The sequence below is a fragment of the Trachurus trachurus genome (assembly GCF_905171665.1).
Source record: "Trachurus trachurus genome assembly, chromosome: 20".
Lineage (NCBI taxonomy): Eukaryota > Metazoa > Chordata > Actinopteri > Carangiformes > Carangidae > Trachurus > Trachurus trachurus.
Genome location: NC_139911.1, coordinates 4,773,769 through 4,794,330, shown reverse-complemented (window position 1 = coordinate 4,794,330; position 20,562 = coordinate 4,773,769). Strand labels below are relative to the sequence as shown.

General features: G+C 44.3%; 1 protein-coding gene across 2 annotated transcripts in view; it reads left to right on the top strand.

Moving 5' to 3' along the window:
• itgb1a (integrin, beta 1a) overlaps positions 1-20,562 on the top strand; it is a 31,848-nt gene that overhangs the window by 1,155 nt on the left and 10,131 nt on the right. For both annotated transcript variants that reach the window (XM_083995636.1, XM_083995635.1), the window contains exons 2-9: positions 13,549-13,618; positions 14,643-14,728; positions 15,428-15,647; positions 15,733-15,903; positions 17,596-17,834; positions 18,802-18,957; positions 19,724-19,819; positions 20,311-20,400. In XM_083995636.1, coding sequence (XP_083851762.1) covers positions 13,549-13,618; positions 14,643-14,728; positions 15,428-15,647; positions 15,733-15,903; positions 17,596-17,834; positions 18,802-18,957; positions 19,724-19,819; positions 20,311-20,400 — 1,128 coding nt within the window. The remainder of the gene's footprint in view (positions 1-13,548; positions 13,619-14,642; positions 14,729-15,427; positions 15,648-15,732; positions 15,904-17,595; positions 17,835-18,801; positions 18,958-19,723; positions 19,820-20,310; positions 20,401-20,562) is intronic.

Sequence of the window (20,562 nt, the reverse complement as noted above, 5' to 3'; positions counted from 1 at the left end):
GAAGGGGTGGAGGACGGACACTGAGGAGGAGGAGGAGGAGGAGGAGGGGAGGGGAGGAAGGCTAATTGAGGAGGAGGGTAAATGTAGGACAGTAGGGAGGAGAGGAGGGGCGGTGGTGAGTTTAAAAGGCAGTAGCCACAGCCAGTAGCCACCACCACCAGCACCAGCTGTATAGATGTGACCCTCGAGGCCCCCTAGGGAACAGCTGCAGCTACCGGGAGGGGGTTTGGGTTGGGTGGGGGGGCTTCCACCTGATTTACGAGGCCACTTACCGTTACACACGGGGCCACACCCACACCCACTCCCACACCCAGGCCTTTCTCCTGCACATGTGACATTTTACTCTGTGTGTGTTTGCTTTCTTTCTTTCTGTGAGTGACGTACACCTTATGTGTGAACTCGTCCCCTGAGGAAGTAGTGATGAATGTGCACTCTTGTGATTGTGTATGTGTGTGTGTGTGTGTGTGTGTGTGTGTGTTGCTGTGGTATTAGAAGTGATGTATGTGTATGATTACCCTCTGCGACACATGCCCGGTGCCGGAGGGAGGGATCTCAGGGCTCAGAGGCGTAAAGTGGTACAAATAATCGCCTGTTACAGCTGTTTAGCTCCACCGCACACACACATACGCACATATGCACACTTATCTTGCAAGTTTAAAAAACGGTCTTCAACTGACAGTCCCATAAGAGCTGTTATCTATGATTTGTTATGCAGTTAATCACATGACTGACCAACGAGCACGGACCTCAGCAGTCTCTCCTCCTACAGTCTGCAGCTTTCTAAAACATATGGTGATAAAGTCCTGACTAGTGTTGCAGCTTTTTTTTTTTTTTTTAATTCTGTGCAACACATGAAAATAACAAACAAAAACATCCTTTACCGCTTTTGTTCTGCTCCATTCTTCTGAATATCCTCTCTGGCTCAGATCCGTCTATTTTTGCAGCTAGATTGCCGGGTGGGCCGTAACTCTTGGTTTTGGGTTTTTTTTTGTTCGACCTCCTTGCCAAAATGTTTGCTTTTTGCTTTTCCCCTTGCGCTCTTTTCTCTCCATGTTTAACTCAAATAAACTTCTGGGCTTTTCTTTTGTATTATTATCATTATTATTACTATTATTCTGAGACAGGGAGTGAGAGTGAAAGGGAGAGAGAGGGAGAGGGAGAGCCAGGGCCTCCTGCTTCTAAAAACAGCCTCTGAAACACCAGCGGAGGAATGGCGTGGTTAAAGCTGACCTCTGCTTGCCAAGGTCTGCCATGAAGAAAAAAAAAAAAAGCGAGGCTGAACATGTTGTGTTGGTAGTAAATAGTAGCAGTAGACTTTTCTTTTTTTTTTTTTGTGGGCTGCGAGTTCCGTCACAATGTGTTTATTATTGTGATAGTGTGAAGGTTTTAACTGCGGGGGCTTGTGAGCCGACACTGAAATGTTTATGTGTGTGTCTTTTTTTTTATTCACTGTTTGTGTTTAGAAAAATGTGGCTTTATCCTCTAACATGAACACTGGCTTTGTGTTTCAGCGTGCTCAGCAAGCGCTCACAAATAACAGCTGTGATCAAAGAAGCGGCCTTTCACACTCCGAAGCTCAGTAACTTTGCTTGCACTATTGGTATCATCTGTCTAAAATCTACTCGTACAGCTATTTCATTTAACTCTAGATTAGAAGTCTTTGCAACGGATGAAAGTTCATCATGAGTTCATAAATCGGGCATTTCCCATGCATTTTGCATCCAGTGGCCTACATATGCAGCAGGGACACACAGAACAATGCAAACAGTGTTCTCCATCTTTGTGGCCGGGGTCTGTTTCGACGGCGCTGCTGACGTCTCAGGGGTGTTAAGTGAGTCACCAGCAGGAAACTGTAACTTCATACATGGCTACATGGTGGGAGGGGCTTTGTAACTCATTCACCTTGGGAATTCTTATATTTTCAGATGTGCATGGTGCGATGTGTTATGTAGACGATGCAGAAATGCTCATCAGACTTTGCAGAGGTGATGCAGAGAAGATTATGTGAACTTCAACTCTCTGACTCCTCCATCTGATGCTGCTTTTTATTTAAACATCGCACATTTCCCTTTATAATTGCTTAGACCACTAGATTAAGTTATATAATCTTAAATTAATCACTGTGAAGCTCTATCACTGTTGGTTCTGTTACTGAGAGTGTGATGCAGGGTTTGATATCCGACCGGTTTGGGAAGTGGTTAGTGTTATTTGTACGTTGTTGGTCAGCTGGCGGTGTGGCCGGTGTTTACCACAGCTACACAAACACTCAGGAGCCGTCTGTGTTTTTGAGTCGGAGGGTCTGTGTGTGTGTGTGTGTGTGTTTAACAGTGTTTTCTGAGGTTGGGCTGCTCCAAGGTCGCTCGCTCTGTGAAATCCTGCTGCCTGTTCATCACATTGCTGTGTCATGTTTTATAAAAGATGTAAAGAGTAGTGCACTGCAAAACTCAACATCTTTCCAAGAATATTTGTCTTATTTCTTGTCAAAATGTCTCATTTCTAGTCAAAACTAATCTCTTTCCACTTAAAACAAGACTCATCACCTAAAAATTGACTTGTTTTTAGATCATTTTCACTTGTTTCAAACAAATTTTCACTTGAAATAAGTAGAAACATCTGTCATCATTTTGTGCTAGCTCCACTATCAGATTTTTCTACTTATTTCAAGGGAAATATGCTTGAAAGAAGTAAAAAGTGTCTAAAAACAAGCTACTTTTAATGTGATGAGTCTCATTTTAAAGTATAATGAGATTAGTTTTGACTAGAAATGACATTTTGACTAGAAATAAGACAAATATTCTTGGTAAGATATTTGAGTTTTTGCAGTGTGTAGAGAATTCAGAGGTGTTAAATGTCACTGACAGCTGCGTATTATTAATTAAAGGGCCGACTAAGAAGAAGTAGTTTGTTCCTTCCTTTCCTAAATGTTAAGACTTGACACCAGCTGCTGCTTCAGGAACTTCACAGGAGGAAAAAGCAAGAGAAGCATAAACCGAGGCAGATCACTACTAGCTTCTTTTCTGATTCATTCATTTATATTCACCACCAGCTGCACACTTCAAGGACATCGGGCTTTAAAGCTGCACAACAGGGACGCTTCTCTTAAGTACAACCCTTTTTTACTCAGACTATTGTTCAGATTAAACGGCGGCGCGGAGCTCAGACAGTTTCAGAACATGATGTTCAGTCTGCGGGTCCGAGAGAAAGAAAGAAAGAGAGAGAATTAAACATGACAGATATTCCTGCGGTGTTCCCCAGAGGAAACGCTCTCAGCTCCATAGAGAGCCCACTGTTGTAGCTCCGCTGCAGTTTTCACTCTCCCATGGTAGCGGAAAGGAAACGGGGGCCCTCTCTCCTCTCCTCTACTTCGAGTGTCAATGGGGTCTAATGAAAGACATCTGAGTGTCGTTAATGTGCCCGTTCTCCGGCATCAGGCAGAGGTGTCCACAGCTGGCCCGCCGCTGCTGCTGCAAGGCTCAAATCCGATTAAGACCCAACTTTGACATATCTGTCTGCGCAGAGAGAAAAACATGGGAGGTAATGTCGTTTTTTTATGGCGTTCAGCTTCTGTTGGACAGCAGATCGCTCCTCCATGCTGCTGTTCAATCGTTTTGGAGTTGCATTTTCTCCTCCTTCGTGGCATCATTTGCCCCCCAACCCCAACTGTACTTTCTACAAAGGGCCCTTTTTCAAAATACTAGCACACTAAAGGTAAACAAAGCACTGATTACACATGTTAAGCTCAAGTCTATTCATTATGAACATGTTTAGCATTTAGCCTCAAAGAGTTTCTTCCAAGAGTCTCTAGAGGCTTCAACAGCTGAACGGACGACTTGACTTCACTGATATTTTTTCTTTTTTTAAAGCAGATGCCGTTTGTTTCCCAGTAGCTGCAGCTTGTCTCCAACAGACCGACTGTTGGGACCATTAAGGTCTTGAGAAATCCATTAATCACTTCCCAGCTGTAAATATTTGTCCGAGGCTTCAGACCAGACCGCCGTCGTATGAGCGATGCCTCTCTCTGTCTGTGTGTGTGAGCACAGATGCTGCTCTGATTATTGTAGATCGTCCCAGAGAATTAATAATATCTGTGTGACGACGGCCGTTCATTAATTTCCAAGCGAAGGTCCTTTGGCTGCTGCGTCGTCGTCATTGTTGTTGTTGTTGTCTGAAACAGTCTCCAGGCTTGTTTGGCCGTTCCCAGAGCTTAGATTACGGCGGTGGCCTGGTTTAGGATTAGAAATCAGACACGCTTGATTCACAGAGACAATATGCTGCCGTTTTGGCAGCTCGCAACATTTTCAACTCTCTGTAACAAGGCGGTCTGCATGGTCCTGTCTCTCTCTCGCTTTCTCTCTTTCTGCATCCCCCCCCCCCCCCCCCCCCCTCTCTCTCTACCCTGATTGCCAAGTATGTCATCTTTATGGCATCAAGAGCTGGAGATATGGCCGGTTTCCCGAAGCGCTGAGATACTGGCCTTCCTGCCTTACTCAGTTGAGCTTCCTGTGTTTCAGCAAAGGAAGGGCCGATTCAGCAAAGACTAAGAGAAGAGGAGGGGGGGTTTGGGGTTTGGGGGTTGTGGAGGCTTATTGTACAGCAGATCCATGCAGCTCCACTGGCTGAGCCCTGGCTCTCACTGTCACAGCCAGGGCAACCCCCTCCCCTCCCACAGCAGCCTCACTCACAACACAACCAGCCTGAAGTTGCTTCTAGCCATGCAGCTTCTAGCTCGGTGGTGGGAATGGGACGCTCTGCCCCCGTCTGTGGATCAGATCTGCGTTTTCAGAGGAACACCATAAGTGGTAAAACAGATGGGGCCCCTAAAAATGTCTGATTTCACAGATGCCTGAGCAGAGCTTGTTCCTGTCAGGTTACTGTCTGTTTCTGCACAAACACAACAGCTCGACAGCGCTGGAGCTCTTTAGCTTTGGAGCACAATCTCCCTTTTCCTTTTTCTTTTTTGCACGGAAATTTGATTATATATTTATTATATTATTGGCGCTAAGTGGGTTGTATGAGACGTGAATTGTTTGTCTCTATGGGGCTGAGGCAGATTTATGTTTCTGTGTCTCTCATCACGGTTCGGTTCATCTGAAGGAGTGATAGCAGAGGCCAGGTGGGGAAGACGAGTCAGAAATAACTTGTTAGCACCGTGCAGCTATTTTCAACACAGAGGCAGAGCTGTGTGAATAATGATATGGACGTGGCCTTCTCTCTCCCCCCACAGAAGATTTGTTCTTGTTTTTTTTTTTTGCCTTAATTGTTTGACCTGGACTGGACTCAGACGACATGATGTGATGAGATGTGAACACTCTTCAATACAAATGTATTTTGGGCGCAGCAGAGAAACCGGAGCTGCCTAAGTGTTATTGATTTTTCTGTGTGGAAAAAGTTAGAAAGTCCTTCCAAGGCAATATCCAATCCATCCCCCCCTGAAGTGTATCTTTAGCCTCTGTCACACAACGGGAATGTTGGCAGGCTCCGCACCAACATATGTGGCTAAGTGTTTTGTGTGAAAAGCAGCAGAGAGCAGAGTTTTCTCCAGCAGAGTCCAGCAGTAGTACTAAGCCCTTCTGTTGAGCCACCGCTAAAACAGGAATTCAGGCTGCAGCCGCCACCTCCATTATTCAATTACTCTATTACAGAGAGTGTCGCACTTTGGCTCCGCTCAACCAATTCTGCAACTGCTGTGAAATACCTGATTAACAAAGACCTGCTGCTGTCACTTTTCACGCCGCGTGTCCCTTGAAAAGGAAAAACATGTTGATGCACCAGCGTAATGCCTACAGGTCAACAACCTTTCTTTTTAATTTCTGAAAAATAACTATTCCTTTAATGCAGACTATAAGAGACACTTGCAGGATTCAGCACACACATGCATCAAACTGATCCAGTCACACCGCCACACCACAACAAACAGGAAATAGTTCTTAAATGAGACACGTTTGCACAAAGTCCATCTGTTCCATTAGCAACAGAGCTACCACAGAAAGTGTTTTAGTTACTTTGTTCTTTTATTGTGGTGAGTATCAAGCAAGAACAACTTTTGCACACCTTTAAACAAAGGACAGAGACCAACGGCCGACCAAGAGAAACAGAAAATACACTTGCATTGCAGTAGGTTATTGGTTTATTCCGAAAACACAACGTTTGGGTCCTCAGACCTTCATCAGGTAATCTTGGATTGTGGTGGTGGGTATGACAGCAGCTGAGGGTCAAGGGTCAGATCCAAACCCTGGCTGCTGCAGTGATGACAAAGCATTAATGGTGCACCATCTCCTTATTTCAAATGGTTTTTATTGAGTTTTTAATAGAATGTAGTGAGAGAGAAAAAGAAAATGTGGAGAAATAAGAAAAACAAACTGACATACAGTAAAGGGCCAAAAGACACAATTGCATGAATGGCCATGTACATTGGATATAACATATACATAGACTACATACATACAAACTTCCTACACATAGTATATAGAAGTTTCTTGCTTCAATTTGTTACATTTCCGTTTCTTTTTTTACAAATAGAGGAGAATGTGTGTAGTTTTGTGCATGTCCAAAACCTATGTCCCAGAGTGGCCGGGTATCTGATGCAGTTTGGATCCGAGTTGACCGGGTACAGTAGGCTATGTCAGGGCCAGTCTGACTCCACAGAGGTGCAGGGCCGGCGGTCAATAGTGCGCCATCTATTAATTAGATGAAGTATATGGCACTGGTTTTAGCAGTTTCAACTGTTAGCCTGTTTCAGTTATCACATTAACACGAAGCTGTGCCATTTTCTGGTCTCGTATCAGATTGATATTGTGTTTGCCATGGGTTGGGTGATGTGTGTGTGTGTGTGTGTTCCCAAGTGGAGAGGGTTTGATTGGTGCTGACTTCCGTGCATAGAAACCACATCTTTATATATAAATCTGACAGCCACACCTTTCCTGTAGTAAACCCTCGGGACACACACACACACAGGTCTCAGGGGGATAATGGTTGCAAATGTTTAATATGTTCGAACATGTCTCTGATAAACACTGTTATTATGTAATTGCCACTTTTGGACACAGTGTTTGCAGTAAATTTCCCACTCATTCAGTGCGTGACATTGAAGATGCACTATTTTGCATGTAATTCGCACTTAAAGCCACTTTGAGCACTACGTTCATCATACCATTGGGAGATATTTTGAAGGTCATGCTCAACGTATGCATGAGAAGTTTGAGCCATTTCTATGGATATGCAAAAAATAAACAGATGTCATTAACACCTACATGTGTATTTCTAAAAATAACATTGAGGCTGTTTGTTTTAGACGGGATGGAAACTCTGTGGCTTTGCTTTTGCGAGCTCCTGTCGTTCCACTCCATCTCTCAGCGTTCAACATAAGTTTTTTTTTTTTTTTTCTCTGACGAAGCTTCATCTGTTGAGGAATAGCTCGACTACTGGAGCGCTCATGTAATGTGGAAACTGTGATGACATTTCTGGTAATTTGGGCCTTCATCCCTGTCATCTGGAGTATTTTCCCCTCTTTTTTTTTCTAGGGGTTAGGGTTATGGTTTTTTTCTCCTGTGGAGGATCACATTGGAAACCACATAGGATTGTCTGTCCATATCGATGTCCTAGGAGCAAAAATACTTCTCATCTCATTAACATTATTTATCACAGTGGCTCTTTGGGAGAGGAGGGGACGGTGAGTGGGAACACTTTAAAGATCAGACTCTCTGTCACGGTCTCAGAGGGCAGTCTGATTCATTGCTTTTGTCTCCAATGAGAGGGTCCTCCTCCGAATGGGTGGTGGGAGGAGGTGGTGGTGGGGGGTGGACAGAGACAGAGACACAGACGGACACTGTTTGGTATTCTCCTTCCACTCTGTCGGGGCGGCTTGTACGTCTCAGAGCTCAGACATGTTCTCTCTCCGCTCCGCGCTGTTTGCGGGGAATGTGAAGTCAAGTCAAGGGGCCGCGGGTTTGGCTCGGCTCACACACTCACTGTGGAGGGGAGTGAACCGAGTGATTGTGTGGGTGGTAGGAAGAAGAGGAAGGGGAGGGGGGAGATGGAAGTGTAGGATGCCACAGACATCACTGGAGAGACTGAGAATGAAATATTTATCAAATCCAAGAAGATAAAAGTCTGTAAAGTCTGAGCTACCGGATCTGTTGTCACCCTCAGCTATAATGAAGCCGTAAATATTCTGTTGACTTTAACAAGCAGACTAACACTGTACAAGCAGAGGAGGGAGGATTAGTAAGGGACTAAAGGGCTAACTCAGCAGAAGGAGGAAACTCTGTAAGATCCTTTGCTTTGGACTTTGAGGCAGCTCCTTTTCCCTTTCGACGTCTGCACCGCCCTTTCCTGTTTTTCCTTCTTTTCCATTCCCTCTTTTCGCGGCCAGAGAAGAACAGCCATTCTGAGGGAGGGGAAGCCCGGGCCTTCTCTCCCACAAAGAGCGCTGTGACTCTGATCCGCCACCAGCAAGTATATGTGTATGCTTTACTGTTTCCTCTCTCGCTGGTCATTATTCACTGTGGCGCTGCTGCTGCTGCTGCTGCTGCTGCTGCTGAACTCAGTTCTTCCAAGCAAGCACTTGTTGTAAATGCAGCTCCATTTAAAGGGAAGTAAATCCACTCATTCATGGCCGAGGCTTGTACGGCTCAATTAAGCTGCACCAGGGGTTTTCTGCATGGAGGTGGGTGGGGGGCAGGAGCCTGCAGACACCTGGGGCCCCCAAACACAGCAAGAGGCTTATGCATCATAGGGCTGAATGCAATTATCTATAAATAAATGATAGCACAATAGCAGCCCTGCCATGTTTTATGCACTTGTTTGCTTTCTCACAATTCTCAATCTTTTGATAGACGCTTTTAACTGTGTTTTGTTTGAACTGCTAAAGATATATGTGTGGTTTTAAGAACCTAAAACCATTTTAAGTTGTTTTCCTTCTTCTCTTTCTGGAGCTCTAGTAACAACAGGAGGTCAGTGTCGGCCAATCAGAAGAGAGGAAGCTCTGAGTTTCTCTTCTGATTTGCTGACTGTTTTCTGAGCGATCCAATCAAAATAGAGCAAGTTTCAGGTGAAACACTCCGTCTGGGTGGGCGGCTGAAAGAACTGACTGCTTCCTTGTGGCATCACAAAGTTACATAAGTTCTGACAACTTGTTTAGGGGACATATTGTGGAAATATCACTTTCTGAAGGCTCTTTAACGTATATTTGGGTGTTAGTCTTGCCTTCCGAACCCCAAAATATGAGAATTGACAAAAAAATCTGTAATGTTCAGGCTCCCTGGGTTGAAATCCACATGGTTTTACGAGCTGTTTCCTCAGTTGTCTTCCAGTGATGTAACTAGGATTTTAATTTGCATAATACCACCCCTATGGGGGCGGAGCAAGCAGTGGTTCATTTGCATTTAAAGGGACAGGCACTGAAACCAGCCGTTCTGAACAGGGCTGTTTTGAGAGGATGAAAAGAGCTGTGATGTTTGATCCTTGGGGTATTTTGACAAAAGCATGTCACAGATATGTCTTTAAGACACCTGGGAACTATTTTCATTTGTGGAAAGAGGGCAGAATATGTCTCCTTTAAGACTCAATTCAATTTGTGCACGGGCAGCACACAGACACTCACAGTGTTAATATGTTAATATTGAACCTAGACCTACTTTGTACATCCCACTTTTTTAACCATATGACACCTTTGATGCAGGAATCAGTGTGTAACAGATATACAATCTCTGTCATCGGCGTCCTGACTCACATTTCCCACAAAGTGCAGTGACGGTGCTGCAGGTTACTATCCCGGTCAGTCGGTTGGACAGCGCTCAGTCCTCCAGGAATGCCTGAGAGGCTCGGCCTGTTTTAGTCACGCACCTAAGTGTCTGCCATGCATCACCGTCTCCTGCCAGCTGATAGAGCTCATAAAACACTGGCCACCATCAGTCACAGCTCAGGTGTGGCTGACAAGTGGGCGGGGCATCGATGGGAGTACAGTAGGTCTGGTGAGCCCTGAGAATAACCAGCAGCAGCAGCAACAGCACATCTCTGTCTTCCTGTTGACAGTAAACTGGCCTGGATGCATCGTTATCAGCATATTCAAGCTGCTTCATAAAAAAGTGGAGGATTATAGCAGCTTGTGCTTTTCAAAGCCCATACATCAAGCTGACGGTTTGATTCATAGTGATTCCTCGGTCGGTAATACAAGATAATGTTTCTTGGCATCGTCGGCCGGGCTTCTTCAAAATGTGGGTACGGGTTTTTCCTCAGCATCATAGTTCCCAGAAGTTTTCCCACAGAGGAGGGCAGTTTGAGGGCTGCTGTCAGAGGAATGCTGCTTCTGCTGCTGCTGCTGCAAACTCTGGTTTTCCCAGCGGTGGAAAAATTCACATAACGGCCATCGCCACTGCAGAAGTCAGTGGACTTATTAAAGTTCATATTTCATGTTTTACCAATGCTTTAAAGTTATATATTTTTATTTAATTCACAGATTTTAATAGCAGGTTGCTGCAGTTGTGACACAGAACAAGTAGATCTGTTCTGTCTCTTCCTGTAGATGCATTCCCAGTCCAGTCTATTGTCACTGTGACCCCACTCCACTTCCACTACTACAGTAATGAAAATGTTATTTCACAGATGCAGGTCGTCCACAACTTCCTTAGTTCTGGCCTCATTGAAAAACAGAGAGTCAGGGGTGAGCAAGGTGAAGAGGAAACAAGTGATTATTTCCTTTTAGTCTGACCAAAAACCTTGAAAAAATGATGAAAGATCACAGTTGTGACTGGATCTCTGTTTTAAACCAGACAGAAGCCAATTTCCATTAAAGTTTTAATTGTACGGATATCGACAAATATGATTCCTGTAGATTTGCTTGAGCCTCAACCGATTGGGTTTGGATTATGTGTTATATGTCTAATTGAAGTCTTGATGTTAGGAATAAACATTGGACAAAGAAAAATCTACTTTCTAGTCTCTACACTTTACATCTCTGTGTTATCAGCTCTGTTTTCCCATCTCCATTCAGCCGTTTCCCTTGTAAAACGGTTCAGGTAACCAGAACCACATTGTGTTTACGACTTCTGAACGTTTCAGAGGTGCTTTGTAACATCCTGATCCCAGCTCTTCCTTGGCCGGCTCTCTGTCCTCCTCTATCTTTATATTTCACTGCCATGTTTTCTTTTTTTTCAGTGAACATTCCTCTTTGCAGCTGCTAAGCTTCGCCGTATAAAGACAACATGGCTGTTTTTCTAACTTGACACCTCTCTGGACTTTTATAGACGTAGTTTGCATTTGAATGATTCCCTCAGAGCTCCGAGTCCAAACCCCGGCAGCAGGAGGAGGAATGAAAAGGAAATATCTGAGTGTGTGTGGTTTTGTTATAAGAGGAATGTGAACCTGAATTCCTTCATTTCAAGCCCCGTGTTCACTTTAATCGCTGGCATACATCTACTGTTGCCTCGTCACAAACTTACACAACGCTCATACCTGCCTCACACGGAGCTAATACACTTATCTCCAGTTTGGATTCGGTGTTTAAACACAATATAAAGGTGCACAGTGCACACACTGACACGACACGCACAGCAAACCCATGTGTGAAGCAGCAGAGATTGAAGCCAGCTGATCTAATCTGGGGGGGTTGGGTTTGGGGGGGGGGGCTGCAGACAGTCCGTCTCCCCCTGTGTGTCTATATAAACGGACACTGCCCCACACACAGGAGCTCAGGAATGCATCACTCAACACCACGCACACCGAGCGTCAGAGCTTCCTTTAACCCGCAGTGTAAGAGAGAACGCGGTCTCGTAATGCAGCCGCCGCAAATAGACACAGCCGCCGGGCTAAAAACACACACACACACACACACATAAAAAAAAAAAAACGGTTTTGTCACTTTATCGGCGTCTGTCTGGTTCTAATTTGAACCTCGTGCTTTAATATCCAGTGTGGTGGACGACGGCAGCTACTGTGGACGGAGATTCTTTCAGAAAATGAGTTTCCATGAGTTTCTGATTGTGGATATTGCTTTTCTGCGTTCCATATGTTAATTAGATTCCTCACATGCTGATCTCTTCTTGCACCTTTGATAAGAATCTGCTCATTAGTGCAGTCAGTGTCTCTCTGTAGGAGCTCGTCCAGCTGTTGCTTATTACAGCTGTCAATACGAGGTGGTGAAAATCCTATAAGAGCTTTAAAGTGCTCGCTAAGTCCTTGAAGGCAGCAGCAGCAGCAGTGATGGAGACAGACCAGCATCAAGGGAAGGTGGTGTCGGTTTAATCGTTTAATGACCTTTGGTGAACTGTACCTGAACCCAACTTGACATTGGTTTCATTTAGTAGCACCAGGTTGTTTTGGATTTATCGTAAAACATCTACTGACTTAGCTGAAGCACAGACATTGGTAGCTCTCAGAGGCTGATCTGCTCACTTTTTATTTTGCAAGGTTGAAAGGTAAATACTCCGTCAGCTGCAGTAGGTTGGTTTTTATCTGCCATTTTGGTTCAGGCCAAACTAGAGAATAGATGTCCTTGAAGAATGTTACAAACAGTCAGGCTCTCTTTTGGCTTGTCTAGAACAACATGTTTGGGAGAGAGTTGGGCGTTTAAAACTCAGAATTTTCAAATTTAAAGTCACAAATTAACAAGAAATAAACTTGGATGTGCTCTGACATCAAAAAGTCACAAATGTGCAAGAAAAAAAATCATAAATTTGTGTTTTTTTCCCATTAAGGAAGGAAACCCGCCTACACTTTGCAAGGTTGGACAGACAGTTGACGATCTTATCAAACTCTACTTTTCACTTAAATTCAGCGATAAGGAAGTCTCAGAAAACATCAGATATTTTTCTATTGTCATTTTTGTTCATTGCTACCTAGTAAATGCTAAGCTAGGCTGGTTTGATAAATCAAGTGTGTTAGCATCAGCAGTGTAATCATGTTAGCAGGCTGTAGCTCAGAGCACTATGTTTTACTATGTTTGAAGTTGAGTCCCACACAGTAGCTACTGTAGCACGGCCGTGCACGCCTCATAACTCATCCGTTGGGTTCAGACAGAGGCTTCTCGGTCCTCTTATCATTAGTAAGTCATGAGCTTTGCATTAGCAGAGCGACAAGATGTATTGATATGAGCGAGCAGAGGGGTCTGCGCACAGACAGGGGATCGATATACACGAAAAAGAGACGGGTCGGCCCGAGGGAGTCGGTGCTATTTACAGTAAAAAAAAAGAGGGGGGTTGTGGGAAAAAGAAGGCTGCAGTCCGAGCCAGAGGCCAAGTTGATGTGACCGTGTGTGTGTCTATGTGTGTGCATACATATATGTTTGTGTATGGGAGCGGTCTGCATTGAATTAGCTGGCTGAGAATAGCTGAGCCCCCTGACACTAGATAATTTATCACCACCAATTATATCCAGGCCATTTGCAATCTTTCATGTGTGCGACTCCCCCCCCCCGCTCCTCTGAACCCTTTGGCCCAGGAAGTTATGAATTAAAGCATTCAGAGCAGCGGACACATATAGAGACAAAGCAACAGGGGCGCTTTTGTGTTTTCCACTTTAAACTCATCTCCTCCTCCTCTTCTGTGTTTTCAGATGGACGTGAAGCTGAAGCTCTTGGTGGCCACATTGTTAGCAGCCTTTTGTTGTTGTAGCGCCCAGAAAGGTAAGTCATCCTCTTGTTAAAGGGACATTATGTAATTTCTCCTGTTATCTATTCATGAAAATCGATTATTTCGTCCAAAAGTATGTTTTTCATTAATCAGTAACCCCCCCCCATCAACAATTTGCTGTTCATATCGTTCATATCTCCATGGAGCGGGTAAGCTCGGTGCTGCTGCCATGTGGTGTCGCCATGTTTTTACGTTCAGTGGCAGCGTGACGGTAGGAAACTCACCGGCGGAGACACCGGAGCTGTCGGCTCAGGTCGAGGTGGCGTCTGTGAAAAGTCACAGCGGTAACGCAGTGAGGAGGAATGGAGCGTTACACTGATGCTGCATTCACCTGCAGTCGGGCAGACGGCCGTCGCTAACAAACCAGATGTCGTTTTAGTCACAGAAGTCCAGAGAAAGCCGGTAAAACGTGGGTCAGCTAAACAATACGACATCGCCATGACAACATATCGTCACGTGTATCGTTTTGCCTCGTGCTGACGGACCACTTGTTTACATAGAGGCTTGTTTATGCCGTTACGTGCAGCGGCTGTCGTCCGTCTGCCGTCTGCCCAATTTCAGGTGAATGCAGCATGAAAAATACGATTGAGTTGCTTGCGACATACAACCGCAAGATGGGAGTAATTCCTACATGCACCTAATGCACCTTTAAACCATATTCCCTTACATATTGCTGCTGTAACATCATTATTGTGTCACATGACGACCCCCCCAACCCCCCTGCCTCCCTGGAGAGAGAGGGGGGCCGGCTACTTTACTACTTTATCCTAACGACGCCTCCGATCAGATGCCCTCAGCATCAAGGATAATGGAAAATAGGGAATATTCAGCCTCTGTCTCCAATTACCGTCGAGCCACACGGTGTTCCACATGAACTGATGTGTAAACACGTGGGGGGGGCTTAACGGGCTGCTTTGCTTACTTTGCAGGGGCTGCGACGTACCACTGCTCGTTGTGACTCTGCCTCCTCCTCTCTGTCTCTCTCTCTCTTTCTCTCTCTTTTTGTTTTCCATGCAGAGGGGAACGAGTGCATCAATGCCAACGCCAAATACTGCGGGGAGTGCATCCAGGCCGGAGCCAAATGCGGCTGGTGTAAAGACCCGGTGCGTGGATCTGAGTGTGTCAGCTACTTTCACTGCTGAGAAATGCGGTTTGATGAGGCCATTAGGAAAGTAGAGATAGTTCACTTAAACAGTAGATAGATAGGCTGCAGAATTATTAATAGATCTATTTTAGCTGAGTAACTGATGATTCAACCAGGGATGAATCAGAAAAAGCTAGGTCATCGGTCCCAAAATAAGAATAATCATTATCCTAAAAAATAAATAATAAAACTGGTAAAATACTGAATTTATTTTACATCTTAGAAGCTGAAACAAGCTAATTTTTTTGTATTTTTGCCTTAAATGTGAATTTTCTCAGAGCAGAGGAATAAATAAATTAGTGAAACTGTAAAATGACTGTAACTGATGGTGCAGGCAGATTTAATCCAGGTGCAGCCACATTATCAGTCCCTAGCATAGATATATACACTGAAAACACTAGATCCTACACAGAAGTGCATTCTGTTGTACGTCCTCTACCTGATAAAATGTATATCTTGCACCAAAAATTTGTTATTTTCTAAGTATGTAGACTCTAAATCACCCTAAAGGCTTCATCAGATACCTACAGAGCCTATAGGACACTATGCAACACATTTTACAGACTGAATGTTTCTTCTTATGACAAATAAACTGATTTTACACTCGTAAAATAGAGAGAGATTTACCTTTTAATATTCCCTGTGCTGTTGCTCTTAGACTTTCCTGAAACAGGGTGAAACCGTGTCGACCCGCTGCGACGAGCTCCAGTCCCTGATCAAAAGAGGCTGCGAGGAGCCGATGATCGAGAACCCGCACGGAGAAAAGAGGGTCCTGAAGAACAAAGCGGTGACGAACCGTAGAAAGGGACCAGACAAACTGAAGCCAGAGGACATCACTCAGATCCAGCCCCAGAAACTCAGCCTCACCCTCCGATCTGGTGAGAAGACAGTTTTTCATCTGAAGGCGATCGATCGGTCTTTAGCTTCGTTTACTTCTTTGTAATCACGGTTTCCTTCCTACAGGTGAGCCTCAGACCTTTGACTTGACGTTCAAACGAGCTGAAGATTATCCCATCGACCTGTACTACTTGATGGACCTGTCCTACTCCATGAAGGACGATCTGGAGAACGTGAAGAACCTGGGGACCAGTCTGATGCTGGAGATGTCGAAGATCACCTCTGACTTCAGGATAGGTGAGAGGTCTCACTGCGCCGTGGGACTCAGCTTTTATTTGGTTCTGTCTCATTATATCAACAACGGAAAGATACATTTCTTTATAAAGTAGAAGAGAAACAACATACTGCCAAGGTTCAGATTGGGTGGAGATGCAGTCGTGTTGCGTTTGTTTTAAAGGAAACTACACAAAAACCTTGTAATATTCCTCCACGCTGCTCGTCCACTGCAATCCAAGTGTCCTGAAGGGAGATAGTCCAGAGTTTACCCGAAATGACGTCATTGAGGCAAGTCTGGCCACGTCTGCGTGCGTCGTGTGAACGCGAGAGCGTGCACCAGGCAAATTCAATACAGGACTGTTTAGGCTGTAAAAATGTCCTAAATGACGCTGTTTCAACTAAACTCTAGACTATATCCCTTCAGGACACTTGGATTGCAGTGGACGAGCAGTGTGGAAGAATATTAAATGGTTTTCTGTAGGGATGTCCCGATCACATTTTTTTGCCCCCGAGTCCGAGTCCGAGTCATTTGATTTTGAGTATCTGCCGATACCGAGTCCCGATCCGATACTTTGGCAATGCAGTAAAGTTTTTAATGTAGATCAACTGTATCATCCCACTATTTCTCTGTTCTTTGTGCTCTACTAGGGATGTAACAATATCACAATCTCACAATAATACGCCCCCCCTTGCGGCCCGTCTTCGCTTTAGACAGATAGGAAAACCCTGACATGTAGATATGTAATATATCCGATTCCTGATCGGGATGTAACGTCCGATTCCGATCGAGTCTGAAACCACGTGATCGACCCCGATTTCCGATCACGTGATCGGATCGGGACATCCCTAGTTTTCTGTAGTTTTATGGATGTTTCTGTGTCGGGCGCTATTGACTCTCATATAAAGTTTTCGTTGGACTACGAATCCCCCTCCCGGGTCTCCAGATGCATTTCATTTTTTGGTGAACTATTCCTTTAAGGCGGACTGCGTCTCCCGGAGCTGAATAGCCGACTTGTATTCACAGGTGTCCTCTTGCCACCCAGGTTTGACTGACCTTGGTCTGACCTGCACAAACAAACCAAAGAAGTAAATGTTTGAGAGTTCATTGACCTTCCTCAGAATCCACCCAGTGTCGACTCGACTTACCTTCCACACAAAAACACAAAACCACAAAACCACAAAACCAAGCCTCTTGCGAAGCCTTTTACTCAGTACTCGACTTCCCTTAATCTGATGATCCTTAATCTGTTCACTGCAAAAACTCAAAATTTTACCAAGAATATTTGTCTTATTTCTAGTCAAAATGTCATTTCTAGTCAAAACAAATCTCATTATACGTAAAATAAGACTCATCACATTAAAAAGTAGCTTGTTTTTTAGACATTTTTTACTTCTTTCAAGCATATTTTCACTTGGAATAAGATAGTGGAGCAAGTTTTTCTTTCTTATGCACAAAAGCACAAAACAATTGCTTTCAATGGCAGATTTTTCTACTTATTTCAAGTGAAAATACGTTTGAAACAAATGAAAATGATCTAAAAACAAGTTAATTTTTAGGTGATGAGTCTTATTTTATGTGAAAAGAGTTGTGTTTTGACTAGAAATTAGACATTTTGACAAGAAATAAGACAAATATTCTTGGAAAGTTTTTGAGTTTTTGCAGTGTTTACGAATAAAGCGCTTGAACTCTCCGTTTCCGTCCATCCTTCAAAGGCTTCGGTTCCTTCGTGGAGAAGACGGTCATGCCGTACATCAGCACCACGCCGGCCAAGCTGCTGAACCCGTGCACCGGCGACCAGAACTGCACCAGCCCCTTCAGCTACAAGAACGTCCTGAAGCTCACCGACGACGGCAAGAAGTTCAACACGCTGGTCGGCCAGCAGCACATCTCTGGAAACCTGGACTCTCCTGAGGGGGGCTTCGACGCCATCATGCAAGTGGCTGTGTGTGGGGTAAGCAAAAAGACGAAAACCCCCCCCCCAAAAAAGAAAGAAAAGCTTGGGAACGCTGTGGGAAATAATTAGACTTTTCACTTTAAAGGGATAGTTCACCCAAAATTGAAATTTCACTCATTATCTACTCACCCTCATGTCGACTAAGAGCTGTGAGAAGTTTCAGAGTCCTCCGTTCCTTCTCTGAGTTAAGGGGGGACCCGCGCAGCAGTATTTGTCCATATAATGGTTGTGAATGGATACCAACTTTCTTCGTCCAAAAAGACACACCAAAAAACATACCTCCATACTGCTCGTCTGTAATGTCCTTCTTGTATTGAAGCCCCGACATGAGAAATTGTTCGGAAAAAAATTAAATAAGTCTATATTTTAAGCTTGTTTTGTAGCGGAAGCTCCCAGTGTCTCAGTTCACTGCTCTTCCTGTGTCAGTGCAAATCACGAGATTTGCACTGACCGGCGGAACAATTTCTCATGTCGGGGCTTCAATACAAGAGGGACATTACAGACGAGCAGTATGGAGGTATTTGGCTGTTTTTTGGTGTGTCTTTTTGGACGAAGAAAGTTGGTATCCATTGACAACCATTATATGGACAAATACTGCTGCACGGAGCCCCCCCGTAACTCAGAGAAGGCACGGAGGACTCTGAAACTTCTCCCAGCCCTTAGTCGACATGAGGGTGAGTAGATAATGAGTGAAATTTAAATTTTGGGTGAACTATCCCTTTAACACAATACAGGGTAATGTTTCCACTTGTTTGGAGGTATGCAGCGCCAGTAAATGTTTATTTGGTGATGTGTGAAAAAGGTGTTTTACGAGCTCTCCGTCTTTACAAGGAGGTTTCTGGATGCAGCGATAATCAAAAGTTTATGTGTCACATTCGGAGCAGCTCGTAAAATAAAAAACCTGGTAGCAAAAACACCTATTTTTTTACTATAATAACGTGATTATTTATTTCTCGTTGATCAGGAGCAGATTGGCTGGAGGAATGTGACCCGGCTTCTGGTCTTCTCCACCGACGCCGGCTTCCACTTCGCCGGCGACGGTAAACTGGGCGGCATCGTGCTGCCTAACGATGGGAGATGTCACCTGGAGAACAACATTTACACCATGAGCCACTATTATGTGAGCATTTTTATAAAACTGCAGCTGCTTTTTTTTAATTTTTTTTATTCTGATTCCTCCTGGATAAAAGAGACTTAAAGGGATAGTTCACCCAAAATTGAAATTTCACTCATTATCTACTCACCCTCATGTGGACTAAGGGCTGGGAGAAGTTTCAGAGTCCTCCGTGGCTTCTCTGAGTTACAGGGGGTCTCGGCGTAGCAGTGCATGTCCATATAACGGTTGCAAATGGATACCAACTGTCTTCATAACAAAAAGACACACCAAAAAACATCCAAATACCTCCATGCTGCTCGTATGTAATGTCCGTCTTGTATTGAAGCCCCGAAATGCGAAATTGTCCCAAAAAAAAATTAAATAAGTCTATTTTTCAAGCTTGTTTGTAGCGGATGCTCCTCGACCAGGAAGAGGAGCTTCGAGAAGCTTCCGCTACAAAACAAGCTTGAAAAATAGACTTATTTAATTTTTTCGGGACAATTTCGCATTTCGGGGCTTCAATACAAGACGGACATTACATACGAGCAGCATGGAGGTATTTGGATGTCTTTTGGTGTGTCTTTTTGTTACGAAGACAGTTGGTATCCATTTGCAACCGTTATATGGACATGCACTGCTACGCCGAGACTCCCTGTAACTCAGAGAAGCCACGGAGGACTCTGAAACTTCTCCCATAGCCCTTAGTCGACATGAGGGTGAGTAGATAATGAGTGAAATTTCAATTTTGGGTGAATAATCCCTTTAATTTCTCCTCCATCTTCTTTTTTAGGACTATCCCTCCATCGCTCACCTGGTCCAGAAGCTGAGCGACAACAACATTCAGACCATCTTTGCAGTCACGGAGGAGTTCCAGCCTGTTTACCAGGTTTGATCCCTCTCAGTCTTCTTCTTTTGGAGCGTATTCTTCATTCCTCCTTAGTGCACGTGTGCTTTTGGAAGATGCCCAGTGTGTAAAAATATCCACCTGGTCTGATACATCTGCTGTGTTAATGGACGCTCTGATTACTTCCTTCTGTTTTACTGTTGTTGCTTCTCTGGCCGGTTCAGCTCGGCTCCATCTGAGTCCGATCAGGTTTTTTTTACGTTTTTTCGTCACGTCTGCTCACACAGTAGCCTCGACGCGCCTCAAATTGGTGTTTTTTAATTTCATCCAAATCTGGAATCTGGAATGAAATTTTCAATCCAGTTTTTATTTTTGGGCGCTGCTCTGATGTGATGCATTTGTGTGCTGGAGCTGATACAACTATTTAACGTTGGTCCTTGCTGTTGCTGCTAATGGAGATTCCAGAGATCCCTGAGATAAACATAGTTTTGATAAAGCTTTGTACTAAACTAAACGTCTCTCCCTCTCCTCAGGAACTGAAAAATCTGATACCGAAGTCTGCAGTGGGCACTCTGTCTGCCAACTCAAGCAACGTAATCAACCTCATTATAGACGCTTACAATGTAAGTACACTGTGGAGATTGTTGACTGTAAGAACTTTATCGTTTACTCACATGAGCCACATTGCAGCATTCAGTATTTTTGGAATAGCTGAAGGTCTTTCCAAAGACATATTCTCCTCTAATCCCGTGTTAAGCCTTTGTGTATCATGATCTGTCAAAATA